We start from the raw sequence: 19,718 nt of genomic DNA on the forward strand, positions 1-19,718 counted from the left end.
CTTTTCTTATATGCAGAAACTTCAGAAGTACCTTTTTATTTTCCTTTCTCTCTAGAAGTAAAATGAGGGCTAGTTTTCTATTTCTTACTCTGAAGATATTACATTTGTAAATCTGAAAAGCCAAATTTATATTTAAAATTTGATTTCAGTTTTCAAATGATCATCATGTGTTTGCATTGTTTTCTCGCCTCCACACTATGCTTTTCATGTTAATGTAGGGCACTCTGTTGAGTAAGTAAATGATCACATCTGACATCTGAAAGTTTAGAAAAACCACTAAATTCTCCCATAGAATAAGAGATTTTATTCTTGGTTCTTTGGAGTTCTAGTCCTTATTTCCTTGTAGCTTTTGACCAAGTTATTATATATATATATATATATACACACATACACACACACACACATACATATATGTATATATGTACATATATATTTTTTTCTCTTTGACTAATTTAAAACTTTAATATAGACCAGACACTGGAAATTTTCTCCAATATTATATTTTTACCTTCTAAAGCAAACTTCAATGAACTGTCATGAGTGGGACATAAAATTGAATTGTTTCAGTCAGATAATATATTTTAAGGGAATTGAAAGAATCAAGGAACACTGGAGATCAAGTAGGTGAAACCCCCCTACTCTTTTAATAAAGTTGAGATTACTTCTAGGTTTTGGCACAGTCTAGCTCTTCTAGAGCTTGCCGGCCAGAGAATGCTTTATCAGTAACTACTTCCGAGCTATGGGCATGAAGTAAAAAGAATCTCTTTTACTGAAAGGGAAAGTCAGTCTACTTGGTCCTACAGTTGTTATAACTTCCTCTTTTAGTCCTAGCAAAAACCCAGAGAAGGTGATGGTGGCTTTTGCCATAGGAGCAAGATTCACAGAGAGGGAACAGGACTATCTATTTAATTCCTCTATGTATATGACATGGACTTCTTTGTAAGCATTATCACCTGCACCTCTGAGTAGAAGAAGAAGGGTTTTTATTAGGTATATTGTAACCTGAGTTTATATAAGGTTAATATATAATATTGACAATTTAGAATGTGAAGTCCCACTTAGGAAGAATAGGGGAAATGTAATCCTGAAAGCATGAAAGGGAAAGAGAAGCACATCATTATAAGACAGTCTGTCATCTTTTGTGAGCATAACTACCAAAAGCAAATGCTCAGAACTTCCATATTCATGGGCTTGTGTTTCTATAAGATGATAAGACTTTGTCGAACTTTATCCATCACATTTGAGTATGTGTATCTGATAACTCAGAAATTTCATTCCTTAACATTACATTTGTCACTCAGTTTGCAGAAAAATTTGATTGCTGTTGCTGTCTTGAAAGTGTGAGTCCTCTCCATTTTGGTGGCTGCTTTGTAGCCCTGCTACACTGTTCAGGTATAGCGAAACCCCCTCCTGAGAAGGCCTTGATAGAAGAGAGAAAGAAATAGTAACATGAACAGTTAGCAAGCGAGGTGTTGCCTTAATCAAGCTGCAATGATGATAATAACCTTTAAGAGTAGTTTCAGATCCCCAGATTCTGTGTACTACAAGGAGGCTGTGATTGCCATACTTAGAATATAGTGGGCAATTAATGATAAAGATGGATTCTATTCCCTTCTAGAAATGTGAATTTGAAGTTGTAGTTAGGTATATCTGATAAAAATGTATTTGGTTACCTTTTATTTCTGCATTATCCAGTGTGGAAATGAAATTTATAACACTGGTCATAGGAAGTTAAAAATAATATATGAGGAACAACTGGTTAAAAAATTTGCTTTCAGAATGAGTACACTGGACATTGTCACATAAACATGTTGAAATGTTTTAAATATCCATCAACATTTCTTTGATGTTTGGAGCTAAACAGAAGACCTGGCAGAACAGGACATTATTCCTCATTTAATCTTCTTAGCAACTTGTGACTTTTACAGATAATGATCCTGAGGAATGAGAGGTTACATAAGAGGTTAAGTTCTCAGTAGCTTTTGTCTTATAAAAATATATTTAATCTTAGAAACAGTGTTAGAAACAATAAATATGAAGTAGGAAGAAAATTATGGACCTTCTTTAGTAATCTGCCTGCAAGTTAATCTAGATACTTAGACTTTCATCCTTTTGCATAATTTAATATATTTAAAAGTTAATTAAATGCCCTCCCCAAATCATTACTTGGTAGTGATTAGCAGGGGCTGTTCATTGTTGACTAGAAATGAGGCAGTAATTTAATTCAGTTTCAAAATAAATTCTTCATTTTAAATAAAGACTTTTTACTAAAATAGATGACTTTTCTGTTAATTCATACATGATGAATTCTTATTGGAGATGGGTGACAATATAAAACAGTGACTTTGTTTTTTCCAGATTATTTACTGTTCTAACCCATGCTCTAATAAATTTAAATGAATAATGTACCTACTTTGTAAAAATTTTATTTATTTTTTAATTGAGGGATAATTGCTTTACAGACTTTCGTTGTTTTCTGCCAAACCTCAACATGAATCAGCCATAGGTATACATATATCCCCTCCCTTTTGAACCTCCTTCCCATCTCCCTCCCCACCCAACCCCTCTAGTTTGATTTAGAGTCCCGTTTGAGTTTTCTGAGCCATACAACAAATTCCTGTTGGCGGTCTGTTTTACGTATGGCAATGTGAGTTTCCATGTTACTCTTTCTGTACATCTCACCCACTTCCCTCTCCCCATGTCCATAAGTCTATTCTCTATGTCTGTTTCTCCATTGCTGCCCTGTAAATAAATTCTTCAGTATCATTTTTCTAGATTCCGTATATATGCGTTAGAATAATGATATTTATCTTTCTCTTTCTGACTTCACTCTGTATAATAAACTTAACATTAAGCACATTGGTAAAAATAATTGCTAAATATTGCCCTTTTCTTTAACAGATATTATAGACTTGTTGCCTGAGATACAACAATTAGAAATTTTATTATCTAAGGGCTTCAATTTATATGGTTGAGAACTTCAGTTTCTGGTTTATAGAAGATCCTTAATAAATTGTTACTGAACCTATTTTCTTTAACTGATTTTCTTGCTAGTATAAAATGATATATTTACTTAAATATTAGCAAAATATTTATGAACCAACAAAAGAAAATACATGCTACATATTTTATAATATAATCATTTTGATATAGGCTTAAAAGCTCTATAGTATAGAAATAATTTTTTCACAAAGAAAGCATGATATTCCCTGGAATTTTTGTCTTTGGCTACTTTCAATGTTGGTCACTTTCCTCTGCCTTGTTTTCCTGTTTTTTTAACGTGTATTCCTCTGTCTTGCAGTTCAACAACATGTTGTTATACTGTGTGCCAAAATTCAGCTTGGTGGGCTCTAAGTTCACTGTTCGAACCAGGGTAGGCATCGATGGAATGAAAATTATAGAGACTCACAATGAGGAATATCCACACACTTTCCAGATATCTGGGAAAGAGAGAACACTGGAACTTCAAGCCAGGTAAGAGAACCATTCCTCTCTCACAACTTTCCAAAAGCATCAGGTTAAACAATAATTCTGAGGCCTTTTCCCAAGCTTGGTTGAACATAAATGGAAAGATGTAAGCTCTTGAAAGTCAGAAATTGTCTTCCTTTTTGATTCCTGGTACCTAGGATAGTGATTTTTCAGACAGTAAACACTCAATAAATTAATGTGGCTGTTGAAATTTACAAGGTGCAAAGAATGAAGTTGTTGCATTCAAGCCAAAGTTTCAAGTCTTGGAGGAAAAATTTCTGTCCTAACCATTTTCCCCTCCATCTTTCCTTTTGGTTCACAAATGTTTATTGATGTTTATTATTTCATGATAAACGTCAAAGCTTTAGCAATCTGTCCTTCAGAGACTCTGCATCCATAGGACTTAATGGCACTTTGGTCTAGAGAATGACTGGAGGAGGCATTTTGGAAAAGATAATTCTCCCGCCACAATTGAGGATACATAAAGGGGGCCATTTAGGGTGCTAGTAGCCTCTTGCAACCAGGAACTCTGGAAGGGGTGGCTCTTCTTATATGCTTTATTGAGTAGGAGAAAAGAGCTAGAGGTCTAGCATCCATCCCTCTAGCATAACCATGTTTATAAAGGAAAAAAAAACTTGATAACCACCTGTAGTAGATCACAGCCACCTCATGTGTGAACCTCTAGAAAACAGAACGCTGTCAGATTTTAAAATATCTGCTTTAAGAAGCTATCATCCTTTTATCCTATAAAGACCAAGCATGGTGAAAATTGAGATTGGCCAAAAGTTCTGTACAGATCAAAATGTTAACTACTAATCCCAGCTCTAATAGTTCTGATACCTTAGAGCCTGTGGAGAATCAGAGAGCCCTTGTATTCCTTTCTGTGTGGTTCTGGCTGCTCACGTGAACTCATCCAGGATATTTGTACTTATTAGTAAGGTGCCTGCCAGGCTACAGTCCATAGGGTCGCAAAGAGTCAGACACAGCTGAAGCGACTTAGCATACACAACTCTGAATGAGCTTAAACTTCATATTTTCAAAAGAGAATAAATTATTTTAGTATGAATTTGTGCCCAGGGAACAAGGGAATGGTGAATACAGATACGGAACATGTGGCAGACTAGGAAAGTTTGAAGAAATACCTCGCCAGTTCTTTGATTTTCCACAGAAAATATTTAATGAACCTGCTTTGCTTAGGGAGCTTCCAGGAGGGTTCTTTGAGGATTAGGAGGTGGAATTTCAAGCATAAGTTAAAGTGGTAAAGGATTTGGCCTTAAATGTTACATTTTTCCTACTTTATCATGGTGAGATTTGGACCCCAGCTGTCAAACCTAAGAGAACAATGTATGTTGCTGTGGGTGGAAGCTCCTGACCGAAGTCCTTATTCAGTGGTTGACTTACGAAGTGGCCCTGGTGACAAGGAAGACTCATCAAATTTCAGATCATCATGAAAGCCTTCATTACTGATGAATGAAGGCGTTTCTGGCTCTGAATGTGAGCATAGTTCCAAATCTGCAAACCTAAGAGATGTGTCTGAACAGCAGACAAGAGATTGTCAAGGTTTCTTGACTTTCCTGAGTAGGGAGGAACTCCAGCCCCTCCATTACCAGGTTGGGCTATTTTTCCCTTCAGGATGAGGCTGATCCATGAAATTTTTTTCTTAAGTACAGGCAGTTTATCATTTTGCAGAGTTGCAACATGTACTATAGGATACATTACAATTAGTATTGAAAACACATTCATTTTTCCTTAAATTTCTTATTCCCCTAATCTCATGCGGAGAAGGCAACGGCAAGCCACTTGCCTGGAAAATCCCATGGACGGAGGAGCCTGGTAGGCTGCAGTCCATAGGGTTTCGAGGAGTCGGACATGACTGAGCAAGTTCACTTTCACTTTTCACTTTTATGCATTGGAGAAGGAAATGGCAACCCACTCCAGTGTTCTTACCTGGAGAATCCCAGGGACGGCAGAGCGTGGTGGGCTGCCATCTCTGGGTTCTCACAGAGTCGGACACGACTGAAGCGATTTAGCAGCAGCAGCAGCCTAATCTCATTGCATTAGTTGTATTTATCATTATTTGGTGACTTGAAGATCCGAATGAAATGTGATTATTTATCTTCTGGTCCATAATGACTCTCTCAAAAGTATAGAGGCACATTTAAATTCTCAGAAAGTCAGAGGGATTGAATGGAACCTCAATTTGGGTATATATTTGATGGTATTTAAAGAGAATTCACTTCTGAAGCAAATACAGGAAAAAATGTACTGCTTTTCTTACTAAATAAGTCAGTCTCAAGACTGATCTCTTATATTCTGCTTCCCCTTCCACATTCAAAAGAATATAAGCTTTTGAATCAAAATTATTTTATATAGTTTTTATCAGTGGTTTTCTATTGCCAAATGGTTATAAAAATAGAGTAATGAATCAACAAAGGAGTAAAAAAAATCTGTCATGATTGAGAAAGTAAAACAAAAAACATTGAAGACTTGTCAAGTTACTTTTCATTTAAAAGGCTAAAAGCAGCTAGCAGATGACTATGCTTCCGGAGCAACAGAGTTGATTTTGTGGGAGTGGGCAAAGCATTAGGAGAAATCTTTTTTGAGGGGTAAGATTGGAGCCCCTGCCCCCAGCAAGGTTCTTGGTTCAAGGATCCCCATGTGAAAAATAAGCAGACTCTTCAACATTTAGCAGGCACAGATTCCAACAGCATTCCTGTCATATCATGATACTCAGTAATAAATTTGTGAGAAAGATGGATGGTGTTACAGGAGCAAGCCTCCTGCCAGACTCACATATGTGATACCTATGGGACTGAGGCATGTGACATTCAGTCTGAGACTGGGCCTCAAACTTAGCCCTAGCCTACCAAATACACACAAACAAATAGAGCCCATTCTTTACAATCCCTCAATTTGGAGATAAAGTCTACTAAATGGGAAATTATTTTCCCACCAGAACATTATTAAATACTGGGGTTCATTAATCTGTGAAATCTCCTTCCCACAGGCATTTAAATCTTTGTTGTGCTTTATCTCTAATGTATTAGGTGTGATGTTGACTGAAGCCTCCTTGCAAAATAAAATTAAATTGCTTATCAAAGGAAATGTTAAATAGCTCCCCGAGGCCTTACAAAGACCATTTATGTTCTCAAGGATAATTAGAATCTTTCCTAAGATGGGTTGTGACTTGTAGCCTTTCAAAGCCTCATGTGTTTTCATAAAAGTGAATTGGAAGACCAAGCCTATATATATCTAGTATAATGCTAGATCTACAGATACCTAATATATACAACTAGTTGATGGTTGTTAAACCAATAGAAGCCCAACTTAACTCTCTGTCAAAAATCGTATGTACCAAAATAAATGGATAGTCTAAAATTATGTTTATAAATTCAAATGTTCAGTTGCCAGAGATTCTGTTTTAGTTTTATTATAACTCCTTCTTGGACATTCCCAAACTTTTCATAAAGTTGGAATAACATAAAATCATAGTTTTATGCACCAGATATAACTCATTAATGTTCTCTTTTTTCACTTTAATTTTTTGTTGTTATATGTTTTAGTTCTGAACAAGACAAAGAAGAATGGATCAAGGTAAACCTGATTTCTGTTTTCATTTTTGTTTTGTGGTAACCTCTGTATGTCTGCTCCAGTATTCTTGCCTGAGAATCCCATAGACAGAGAAGCCTGGCAGGCTATAGTCCATCGGGTCATAGAAAGAATCAGACACGATTTAGCAACTAAACAACAACAACAACTGTATGTGTACCCAGATGTGCATATATTGTTGTATTATGCACATATTGTAGTCATCAGAATAAGTTAAAGTCATCACCTTTAATTTTTAAGGTGATTTATATCTTAGGTATTTGTTTAATAAAGTATTTATTTGGTTAATTAATTTGCATGTGATACTTTAATATGTGTTTGAATTTTGTATATATTTTAGGCACTTCAAGAGACTATTGATGCTTTCCATCAGAGGCATGAAACTTTCAGAAATGCAATTGCTAAGGATAATGAGATTCACTCAGAGGTTTCTGTAAGTTGAATTAAATTCTTTAAGTTCTTTTCTTTCTGCAGTTGCAAAATATCTATCTAGTCATTTTGTTATCCATTTTTTTTCCCTTTACGACACCAAAACTGGCTGTTTGGACAGAATCTCATTTCTTAGATGAATACAATAGAGTGCCTTTTCATGCTGCTTAAACTTCTTTGAACCTTTGTTTTCTTTTGCATTCTGAGTTTCAGGACATGGTATGAACAATGTTGTTAAAATGCTTCTTAAAATAAATGAATGGATGGATGGAAATGACAGTTTTTGCCATTAAAATTGAATCTCTTTCCTTTTTAGACTGCTGAGCTAGGGAAAAGAGCTCCAAAATGGATCCGAGATAATGAAGTTACAATGTGTATGAAATGCAAGGAGTCTTTTAATGCCCTGACAAGAAGAAGGCATCATTGTCGAGCATGTGGACATGTACGTGAGATTTCTTGGTCATTAAGGTTGCTAATCAGTATATAAGTGTTATAAAATCATTATCTTGGAAAATAAAAAGAAATCATGCAATAAATCACTTAGCTGATAAACTTATTTTGGTGATAACTTTATGCAAAAGACTGTGTTGGGTCCAGGGGAAAGACTGGTAAGCAAAATGATAGCCAGTTTCACAGAGCTCACATTTTAATGGGGAAAATAGATCCATCAAGTAAACAGACAAGAATTTCAATTGACTATAAATGCAATAAGAAATCAAGAAGCTAAAATGGAGAATAATGGTAATGAAACAAGATTTGGAAGCAATTTTACTTAGAAAAATGAAGACCTGTCTGAGGGGTTGATATTTAAGCTGATGCCTAAAATGTAAGGTAACCATAAAAAAGAAAGGCAGGAAGTACATTAAGGCAGTAAGAGTTGTATATCAAAAGCCCTTTGGTAGGAAAGAACGTGATCTATTCTTGAGACTATCAAAAGGTCATGCAGCTGGAGCATAATGAGTGATCTAAGAAATAGATAAATAAGAACCAAAGGAGTCAAGAGCTTTGAGAAAATAAGAGATGAAACCTGTAGCTTAAGTAGAAGTTCAGGCTTTTGATAGGGAGAAGGCAACTTCTCTCCACTATAAATAACAGAGGATGAAGGGAAAGGTGAGGGCTAATGTAGATGTGGTTTTGTTTTTTGGGTTTTTTTTTAAAATGCCCTTTGATTTATTATTTACTGTTTGTGGGTGCATTTTTGATTTTCTGGTGAGAAATGAGGGAATTTAGGTCTGATACTACTACATTTTCATTGAAATATGAGAAAGAGTCATCATTCAAAAGTAAAAGGGAAAGGAAGAAGGGGGCAGGAGATTTGAAAAAGAGAGTTGTCTCTGGGCAAGAAAAATAGCCTACCAAAGAAACAGTGATGGCCTGCTGGCTACCTTTTAGAGGTTTATGGTTATAAATTTAAAAGGACACACTAGCCCATTTAATACAGTGATGTTTCTCTAGCAAAATTCAGCAACGCAAATCAGAAAAGGCAGCTGACAGGTTTGCAGCAATTGAATTGTTGCATATGGGAAGAGTGAGAAGAAACAAAGCATGAACTGAAGCTGGAGAGAAGTAGTAGCAGGTTTTGGAGGGCCTTGTAAACCAAGTTGAAGATTAATACTTTCTTCTAAAAAGCAACATAAAGACAGAAGGGTAGGCATTGTAGAGTCATGATTGAATGTATTATTAGTATGCTTTTGTGCAACAGTTTTTATTGATAGTACTCATAGGTTATTCTCAATTACTCTGCGGATTTATTCTTCCTTTTTTTCCAAGTTTTGACTCAATGAGACAGATTTATAATCAAAACCAAATTGATAGCAAATATCTACCCCCACCTGCCCCACCAGGGTAAGACTTTTTACTTTATCACTGAGTTTACTTGAAATGATATCAGATATTGACATACTATTTTTAATAAACAAAAATATATTTGAATATTCTATGGCATAATTTGAAAATAAATATTAGTTGATATGAATTTGCAGATACAGACATGTCTAATTTTAAATCCTAGAGTAATTTCATTGTAATCGTAAGAAAACAATGGATAATTTTACATTCTGTAAAATTGAATGAATTTTGTAAATTTTGTAAAACAATGAATTTTACATTCTGTGAATCTAACCCAAAAGTTTTGCTAATATTTATATTTCTCAAATATAGTTTTTCTACTATAAATGGAAAATTGCTTCTAGAAGCAAGGAGATAATTTTTTTAAACCACAAGGTTTGGTTTTTTTTTAACAATTACCTTATAATAATTTGAAAGAAATACCATTCACTAAGAAGTAACATGCATTTGCATTGTAGTCATTCATTCTATAAATGTCCTTGGCATTCTATAAATATTTATTATATAAATAGGGGTCAAAATATACAAGGATGATTCCTCATAGAGCTTAGAGCCTAGTGAGGTTGACAGACATTAATCAAATAATCACACAAGTATATGGTTAGAAATTGTGATCAGTACATGAAAAAAGTACATGAAACTTTAGTAACACAGTGGTGAGATGGGCTATATTCTGGAATTTGGAGGAGTCTTCCTTGAGGAAGTGAAATTTGAGTAAAATATCTGAAGAATGAGCAAGAATTAACTCACTGAAGCATAGATGAGAGAGAGAAGGAAGCATAGCACTTTAGAAACTATAAGAAGTCAGTGTCACTGAAGACAGAATAAAAGGGATAGATCATGCAAGACTTTATAGGCCATGGTTAAAAATTTGCTCGTTATCCAAGAGCAAAGGGAAGATTTTAAAGGAATTTAAATAGAAGAGAAACATAGCAGATTAGCATTTTAAAGGAAATAAGTATCTCATTCCATTTGGAAAATAGCTTGAAGGGGCTCTTAGAGCAGCACCTGGACTCTAGTAAATATGCTACAAGGACCAGTCATGAGGTCCAAGGACACTGATAGCTTGGACTCAGGTGGTTGCAAGGAAGATATGACAGATTGAAAAAGTGTCTAGGAGGTAAAATCAGCAGAGCTTTATAAGGTGAATCTATGGGGTGAGGTAAAGAGAGGGGTCAGGATGACTCCTAGGTTTCTGACTTGCCATGACTGGTTAGAAGGCTGTGTTATTTAGAGCAATAGAGAGTACTGTTGGGAGGGCTAAGTGTAATAAGAAGAAAGCTGAGGGCAAGGAAGACTATGAATTCCTTTGGGACGGATATTGATTAAATATCCAAAAGTATGCTTCCCAGGTAATTCGGTAGTAAAGAATCCACCTGCCAACATAGACGCAGGAGAGGCAGGTTTGATCCTTGGGTCAGGAAGAGCCTCTGGAGAAGGAAATGACAACCCACTCCGGTGTTCTTGCCTGGAAAATCCCATGGCCAGAGGAGCCTGGCGGGCTGTAGTCCATAGGGTGCAGAGAGTCAGACCTGACTGAGTATACATGCATGCACATGAAGTATGAAAATCTGTACCAAGCCTTTGAAGATTTCCTACCTTTTGAGGCCAGAAAGAGAAGGATGAGCAAGCAGAGCCCATCACAAATAACATTCTAATACCATGACAAATATTCCAAATGTTCATGGGAATATTACTAGTCTAGTAAAAAATTTGCCTTTTGCATTTAGCTTTTTCTCATTTATTATTACCCATAACTGCTGTTTAAATCTTATTTTATAAATATGGTTATTCACTCTATTATTTTTTCTTAATTTAAGGTGGTTTGTTGGAAGTGTTCTGATTATAAAGCTCAACTTGAGTATGATGGTGGTAAATTAAGCAAAGTCTGTAAAGACTGTTATCAAATAATAAGTGGATTCACAGACAGTGAAGAAAAGAAAAGGAAAGGAATTTTAGAGGTATGAAATATTAAATACTGGATATCTTTCAGATTTTTTTCTTTTCTTTTTTTATTTTTTATACTATAAATTGAATTTCCTTTTAACTCTGAAAAATACAAGTAATATATTTTGTTATTTCTCTTAGTATAACAATTTGGACCATGACAAGCAAGATTTATACTTTTGTTCTGTTGCTGACTCTTGGGATCATGCTTAGTTGTATAGAAAGAAGAGGGGCAGTGCTTGATTAACCAACAAGCATTTGAGAGTAAACCTTCCTTGGTTTCTGGGGGATTGGTTCCAGGCCCCTCCACAGATACTAAAATCCATGGATGCTCAAATCTCTTATATCCATTCAGTGGTGTGGTACAGCCAGAGCTTCGTATCCTTAGGGTCTGTATCCACAGATATAGAGGGCTGATTGTGTATTGATTTTGTGAAGGTGTAATCAAATATTAGAGTATTAATTGTACCTCTTTTAATGCTCAACTTATTACAATATATCTGTATATTTTTAAGAGGAAAGTGTCAATTTCATCATATTGGCTTTGAAAACTACTGTATGATATAAAAATTTAGATTAAAGTCTTATTACCTGAAAAACTGTTCCAGCTTATTGCATTAAAAGCATCATTTAATGGCCAGTGACAGAAATCTGAGAACTATATTGAAATATGAAATGTCTTAACAACTGAGTTTGATTTAATGTTTTACATATATTCAGACCTCCCAAACCTAGGATCTATAATGCAACTAATATCTGAAATAAGTTTTATACCCAAATACATTAACAACATAAGTAATAAATTATATAATAAGGCTCTTGGTGACAGAAAGTTCAAGATAGCCTGGAAATCTGTGAAGAATAGGCTCGTGATCAAAATTCTTATGTATCTAAAGTTATAGAACGTCTACAATTCATTGATTCTAAGAATCACTTAGTATTTATTAAACATCTATGCTGTATAAACATACAAAAGTCATTTCTGTTAACTAAAGAAGGATCATAAACATTAAAGTCCACTTGAGGTTAAAGTGTGAAGAAAGCTGAGCGCCGAAGAATTGATGCTTTTGAACTGTGGTGTTGGAGAAGACTCTTGAGAGTCCCTTGGACTGCAAGGAGATCCAACCAGTCCATTCTACAGGAGATCAGCCCTGGGTGTTCTTTGGAAGGAATGATGCTAAAGCTGAAACTCCAGTACTTTAGCCACCTCATCCGAAGAGTTGACTCATTGGAAGAGTCTCTGATGCTGGGAGGAATTGGGGGCAGGAGGAGAAGGGGACGACAGAGGAGAAGATGGCTGGATGGCATTACCGACTCAATGTACTTGAGTTTGAGTGAACTCTGGGAGTTGGTGATGGACAGGGAGGCCTGGCGTGCTGCGATTCATGGGGTCGCAAAGAGTTGGGCATGACTGAGCCACTGAACTGAACTGAGGTTCAAGTACGGTCCCACAAGCTATAACTCTGTATTCTTCTAGGATATAGGTGTTGCTTTTATGGCAAACCAGAGTGGACTTTCTCTGACAAGGCATGGTGGAAAGACGTACTTCAGTAGATCCTAGAAACAAAAGTCATAATTTAGTATAAAATTTTTGCACTATGATAATACAAAGTATGGAATGCCTTGGGGTCAGGGAAAATAGGTAACATTTCATTTGAGTCCAGAGTTAGTGTTCCTTGTCTTCAGATTGATTTTAAATGTTCATCTGCTTAGCTATATTTTTGTAAAATACACAATTATGTACTCAGGTATCGTCACAAGTCAGATTGCTGTAAAAGTTTCTAAATGCTTACTCTTGCTTTTTGTGCTTATCTCTAACTGGTAGCAAAACAGTTTGCACACCAGCACTGCTCAGTGGATGACACTGGATTTGAGAGATACAAAATAGATGCAGGGATTTCCCTAGCAGTCTAGTAGTTAAGACACTGCATTTCCACTGCAGCGAACACAGGTTCAATACCTGGTCAGGGAACTAAGATCCTGCATGCCTCAAATAGAAAGAAAAGAAAAAGGCAGAGAACAGATGCAAACCATTGACCATTTTTTTTAGTGTGGCCAAAAAATAGAAAAGAAAAAACAGAAAATAGATGCAAACTAATTGCTTTCCATAATATATGTAATAAAAACCATCATTAGTCAAAGGATTTTGTTCCCTTTTTAACCAGTTATTTATGTGTTAGGAGCCAAAGCAGAAAACTGTACATGGCTCTACCAAGAGTTAATGTAATTTTAATAACTTTGAAATTATCTCAGGTAAAGGGCAGAGATTGCTGGTAATCATTTGCCTTTTTGCTATTGTATTCTTAAATAGTGACGCTGATAGAGCATTGTGGCTAAGAGTTCAAGCTCTGGATCCAGACTCAAATCCTAGTACACCATTTCCTAAATCTTAGGAGAGGTAGTTCGTCTCTAAACCTCATGATAATGAAAGCAGTACCTTTTCGGTGTTGATGTGAATGTTACATGAATTGATACAAGTAGTAAGCTAAGAAAAGTGCCTTCATAGTAAGTAGTCAATAAATGTTTCAGTTCAGTTCAGTCGCTCAGTCGTTTCCGACTCTTTGCGACCCCATGAATCGCAGCACGCCAGGCCTCCCTGTCCATCACCAACTCCCGGAGTTCACTCAAACTCACGTACATTGAGTCGGTGATGCCATCCAGCCATCTCATCCTCTGTCGTCCCCTTCTCCTCCTGCCCCCAATCCCTCCCAGCATCAGAGTCTTATCCAATGAGTCAGCTCTTCGCATGAGGTGGCCAAAGTACTGGAGTTTCAGCTTTAGCATCGTTCCTTCCAAAGAAATCCCAGGGCTGATCTCCTTCAGAATGGACTGGTTGGATCTCCTTGCAGTCCAAGGGACTCTCAAGAGTCTTCTCCAACACCACAGTTCAAAAGCATCAGTTCTTTGGCACTCAGCTTTCTTCACAGTCCAACTCTCACATCCATACATAACCACTGGAAAAACCATAGCCTTGACTAGACGGATCTTTGTTGGCAAAGTAATGTCTCTACTTTTGAATATGCTATCTAGGTTGATTATAACTTTCCTTCCAAGGAGTAGGCATCTTTTGATTTCATGGCTGCAGTCACCATCTGCAGTGATTTTGGAGCCCCCAAAATAAAGTCTGACACTGTTTCCACTGTTTCCCCAGCTATTTCCCAGGAAGTGATGGGACCAGATGCCATGATCTTCGTTTTCTGAATGTTGAGCTTTAAGCCAACTTTTTCACTCTCCTCTTTCACTTTCATCAAGAGGCTTTTTAGTTCCTCTTCACTTTCTGCCGTAAGGGTGGTGTCATCTGCATATCTGAGGTTATTGATATTTCTCCCGGCAATCTTGATTCCAGCTTGTGTTTCTTCCAGTCCAGTGTTTCTCATGATGTACTCTGCATATAAGTTAAATAAGCAGGGTGATAATATACAGCCTTGACGTACTCCTTTTCCTATTTGGAACCAGTCTGTTGTTCCATGTCCAGTTCTAACTGTTGCTTCCTGACCTGCATACAGAGTTCTCAAGAGGCAGGTCAGGTGGTCTGGTAATTCAAGGTCTGCTAATACAATTAAAATTGACTTAATTCATCATAGATCTAGATGCATATTTAAATAACTATTGCAGATGAACCTTCTTTGGGGCAATCCCAGGAGGCATTTTATGTAAATATATTATAATGTATGAATATTCCCTTCAGTTGAATTACCTCGCTATCTGGGTTTATTTTGTGTTCATTTCTCTGTCTCACTATTTCTTTGCATTATATTTTCTAGATTGAATCAGCAGAAGTATCTGGAAACAGTGTGGTATGCAGCTTTCTTCAGTATACCGAAAAGTCAAAACCTTGGCAGAAAGCTTGGTGTGTGATCCCCAAACAAGACCCTCTCGTGCTGTACATGTATGGTGCCCCCCAGGTATCTAAACTATATCTTTCTGAAGGGACAGAGGGAGGCAGGTGGACACTGAACTTAAAATTTTTCCATTACTTCTCTATAGAATAAAAGAATTCATACAGTTTCACTATTTTTTCATTATAATTGAAAAATATAAGTAACTGTAATTCAGATTTATTTAGATTGATTCCTTCTATATCTGCTTAGCTGCTCAGTCATATCCAACTCTTTGTGACCCCATGGACTGTAGCCCACCAGGCTCTTCTGTTCATGGGATTCTCCAGGCAAAAAATATTGGAATGGGTAGCCATTTCCTTCTCCAAGGGAGAGGGGATCTTCCAGACCCAGAGATTGAACCCAGGTCTCCTGCACTGCAGGCAGATTCTTTACTGTCTAAGCCACCAGGGAAGCCTGATTTCCTTCTATAGCCAAAGATGTTTTCTCCCTATGGATCATTTGCCCCCTTCTGTCAATCCTGTTCAGTGGATTTGAGAAAATATGGGTTGAATTAGTAAAGAGCATGGGAAGAAGAGGTTGAATCAGAGGGAAAGGCAAGGAGCCTTTTTAATGATAGGAAATATCAATAAGCCTTTTTTCCAACCCTTGAAAGGATAGATACCTGAAAAAGAAAGCAATGTGAGAAGAAGGTGACTTTAAATCAACCTTGGATTATCATTATCCAGTAATAATTTGGGGGGACCTTGTGTGAATGTATCGAAAATAAGAATTGGGGAACAACAGGCATACAGCAGGCATTAATGGATTGTATTGTGCTTAGAAACCAACAACACATAAATCAATTGTGCACTCACTTAGAAACATGAAAATTTTAATGTACCTGTTGTATTTTAGCCTGTATCTACTTTAAGGGCTAGTGAAACTTTATTTTCAAAATAGACTAAAAATGCCAAGATGTGTACATGTATTTTTTTAATTGAAGTATAAATGATTTACAGCGTTGAATAAATTTCAGATGTATAGCACAGCTATTCAGACATAGCTCTGTGTGTGTATGTGTGTGTGAAAGTGAAAGTCCCTCAGTCGTGTCCAACTCTTTGAAACCCTATGTAGCCTGCCTGGCTCCTCTGTCCTTGGACTTCTCCAGACAAGAATACTGGTAGCTGTACCCTTCTCCAGGGGATCTTCCCAACCCAGGGATTGAACCCAGGTCTCCTGCATTGCAGGCAGATTCTTTACTGTCTGAGCCACCAGGGGAGCCCATATACATATTTTTTAGATTCTTTTCCCTTATAGGTTATTACATAATATTCAGTATAGTTCCCTGTGTTATAAATAGGTCCTTGTTGGTTATCTATTTTATACATATTAGTGTGTGTGTGTGTGTTAATCCTAGCCTCCTAATTTATCCCTCCTTCCACCCCTCTGTCCCCTTTGGTAACCAAAAAGCCAATTTTTTTTTTCTGTGTCTGTGTCTCTTTCTGTTTTGGAAATAAGTTCATTTGTGTCTTTTTTTCCTTTTAGAGCCCACACATAAGTGATATCATATAATATTTGCCTTTCCTTTTCTGGTTTACTTCACTTAGTATAATAGTTTCTATGCCCATCCAAGTTGGTGCAGATGGTATTGTTTCATTCTTTTTATGGCTGAGCGATATTCCATTGTGTATGTGTGTGTATAAATATACCACATCTTGTTTATCCATTCATTTGTGGATGGATATTTAGGTTGCTTCCATGTTTTGACTATTGTAAATAGTGCTGCACTGAACATTGAGGTGCATATGTCTTATTGAGTTATGGTTTTCTCCGGATGTATGCTCAGGAGTGGGATTGCAGAATTATATAGTTGCTTTTTGTCGTTTTCATTCAGTTTCTAAGTCATGTCTGACTCTTAGCAACCTGCACGAACTGCAACACATCATTTTCTCTGTTTTTAGTTTTTTAAGGAACCTCAACAGTGTTTTCCATAGTGGCTGAACCAATTTACATTCCCACCAATAGTGTAGGAGGTCTCCCTTTTCTCTACATCCTCTCCAGCATTTATTATTTATAGACTTTTTGATGGTGGCCATTCTGATCAGTGTAAGATGATACCTCATTGTAGTTTTGATTTGCATTTCTCTAATTAGCGATGGTGAGCATCTTTTCATGTTCCTTTTGGCTATTTATATGTCTTTGAAGAAATGTCTATTTAGGTCTTCTACCCATTTTTTAATTGGGCTATTTGTTTTTTTATTCTATTTCATTGTTTTTCCTGTCTGTAAGTAAATTGATGAATGAATGAATTAAACACCAAATAGAACTGTGTTTGGTAATGAAATCATCATTAACATTTGCTGATTTTGTACAATAAAATTACTGTTCTTTTCTTCTCTTGTACACTGAATAAAGAGCTGAATGGGCTCCCTCACAGGGAAAGGTGTGGGGTCAATGAATTCTGGCTGATTTAGGCATTAGTGCTTATTCATTAATTCACGCAGGTGACATTACCAGTGGTCTCATGAAGAGGCACAGTGCTAAGCAATGATCTCTCCCATCTCCATGGAGAGCTCACAGTACAAGTCTGTGGAGAGATGGTGGGAAAGGAGCGTTAGTGGGAGCTGGATCACATCTCACCATGTTTTTCCCTTAGGATGTCAGAGCCCAGGCCACCATTCCACTCCTGGGCTATGTTGTGGACGACATGCCGAGGAGTGCAGACCTGCCACACAGTTTCAAACTGACCCAGTCTAAGTCTGTGCACAGCTTTGCTGCAGACAGTGAGGAACTGAAACAGAAGTGGCTGAAAATCATCCTTTTAGCTGTCACAGGTGAGACGCCAGAATGTCCTAGCCAGCATCCAGACACTTTGGACGATCATCTTGAACCTAAGAGAAAATCAGAATGCCAAGTTCCAAGACCTACCACAGTGTAGGGTGTGTCTCAAGATTTATAGCTCACGATATTCTCAGCTCTCCTTATTCATCTCTTAGCACTTTATGTTGAAAAATTTTACAGGCTCATAAATGCATCTTTTTGGGGACTGTTTTTATGTACTCTTAGTGAAATTAATGTGCACAGCCATTCTACCCATAAAGTTTGAAATAATGTGAAAAGTGGAGCATTTTTCTAATGAGCTATTCCTTGAATATGTACTTTTGTCTTGGAAAAAAGTGGTATAAATTAATTCTATCACTTTAGGCTAAAGAAGTCTTCTTTCATTTAAGAAATCCTTTAATGTCTTCACTTACACATACAGGCTTTATAACAGTTTGAAAGATATACCTCCATGTTGCCAAAATAGATCCACAGTAAAAATAAAAAAAGAAAAACAACAATACAGGGACAATTTAGGCTATTGTATTAACTTATTTAAGTTAGTTTATAAAACAAGCTGCATAAATGATGTACATTCTTTTAAAGCAAAAGAAAAAAGACACATTGTTGGTACTCAAGATAATACTTGTGTTTGTAGAAATACTTCTAAGAATAAAATGTCTTAAGTATATAGCAATTATGTACATATAGTATTAAATACAAATATATATATACACACTATCCACACTTTTCAGGTTAGGTTCATATTTGTCTCTAATTTATTTTTAAATATACAGCATGTTTTATCTTGGAACTGAGCAGTGTTCTAAACTTATGAGATGTTTTTGCTGATTTACATTTAACTGATTAACATCTAAGGGTATTGATATTTTTATAATAAAAAGCTGTAATTTATGTGGCATGGGATATATTAGTGAGTTCCAACAGTATTTTTAAAGTACTATTTTTCTTTGTTCTGTGCCTATTTAAAACAGTGCCTCTCTTTGAAGGTGCTAATAATACCTAGTTAAATATAAGATGAGGGTTTGATTAATGCTTCAGTCTTGATTATTCTAAGATAAAGTGCATTTTGGTCACTGGGATGATCAAGTCATACAGATTATTTTACCTTTTACCATCCTCTAATTGTTGTGGCAGTTAACATCAGCATGTATAAGATTCCTGACCTTACATAGAACTGGGACATACGGCAACTACACTTATTGTTATGTTTTCCTTTCCCTTAAGACTGTTAGTTTTGGTTAAATGAGGACTATATATAGTTAACACTTAAGATAACTGTGTGGGCTTATTCCTTTGTCAGATATGAAAAAAAAATTCACATGTGATAATCTATGATTAAGGGTAAAGGATAGGTAATTAAGACAGTTTATGCTTAACTTTTTAAACCACCTCACTAAAGAACAGTGGGGGAAAATACAATATAGAAAAAATAGTATTTTAATGGCAGGTTTTGGGGGGTACAATATGATTGATGAAAATTTGAGCATTTTCACCCCCTTTTATCCTCTGGGGAATTTTAATAAACAATTTTAATATTAATAGATTCCTTGTCACAAAGGCCGTTCTTTATTACATTGTAGTTGTGATTAAAATCTCACATTGTTGGATATTTAAGTTAATCCTTTTCTCAAACTTAGATCTCTCTCTTGTTTTACACTTACTCTATCATGTTCCAAACATTGTCATTTTTTAAATTCATCTGTCTGCTAGAAATCCACAAGAGTGATCCTACTAGCCTTTGGGGATTACACC

The 19,718-nt window shown here is 36.2% G+C and overlaps 1 protein-coding gene across 5 annotated transcripts in view; it reads left to right on the plus strand.

The window, feature by feature from the left end:
• Positions 1-19,501, plus strand: part of FGD4 (FYVE, RhoGEF and PH domain containing 4) — a 228,262-nt gene extending 208,761 nt beyond the window's left edge. For all 5 annotated transcript variants that reach the window (XM_055573674.1, XM_055573711.1, XM_055573692.1 and 2 more), the window contains 7 exons: positions 3,302-3,474; positions 7,032-7,062; positions 7,418-7,510; positions 7,823-7,948; positions 11,175-11,315; positions 15,066-15,206; positions 17,779-19,501. In XM_055573674.1, coding sequence (XP_055429649.1) covers positions 3,302-3,474; positions 7,032-7,062; positions 7,418-7,510; positions 7,823-7,948; positions 11,175-11,315; positions 15,066-15,206; positions 17,779-18,060 — 987 coding nt within the window. In that variant the 3' untranslated portion in view covers positions 18,061-19,501. The remainder of the gene's footprint in view (positions 1-3,301; positions 3,475-7,031; positions 7,063-7,417; positions 7,511-7,822; positions 7,949-11,174; positions 11,316-15,065; positions 15,207-17,778) is intronic.
• Positions 19,502-19,718: the final 217 nt, after the last annotated feature.

This window comes from Bubalus kerabau, chromosome 1, assembly GCF_029407905.1.
Source record: "Bubalus kerabau isolate K-KA32 ecotype Philippines breed swamp buffalo chromosome 1, PCC_UOA_SB_1v2, whole genome shotgun sequence".
NCBI classification, from domain to species: Eukaryota; Metazoa; Chordata; class Mammalia; order Artiodactyla; family Bovidae; genus Bubalus; species Bubalus kerabau.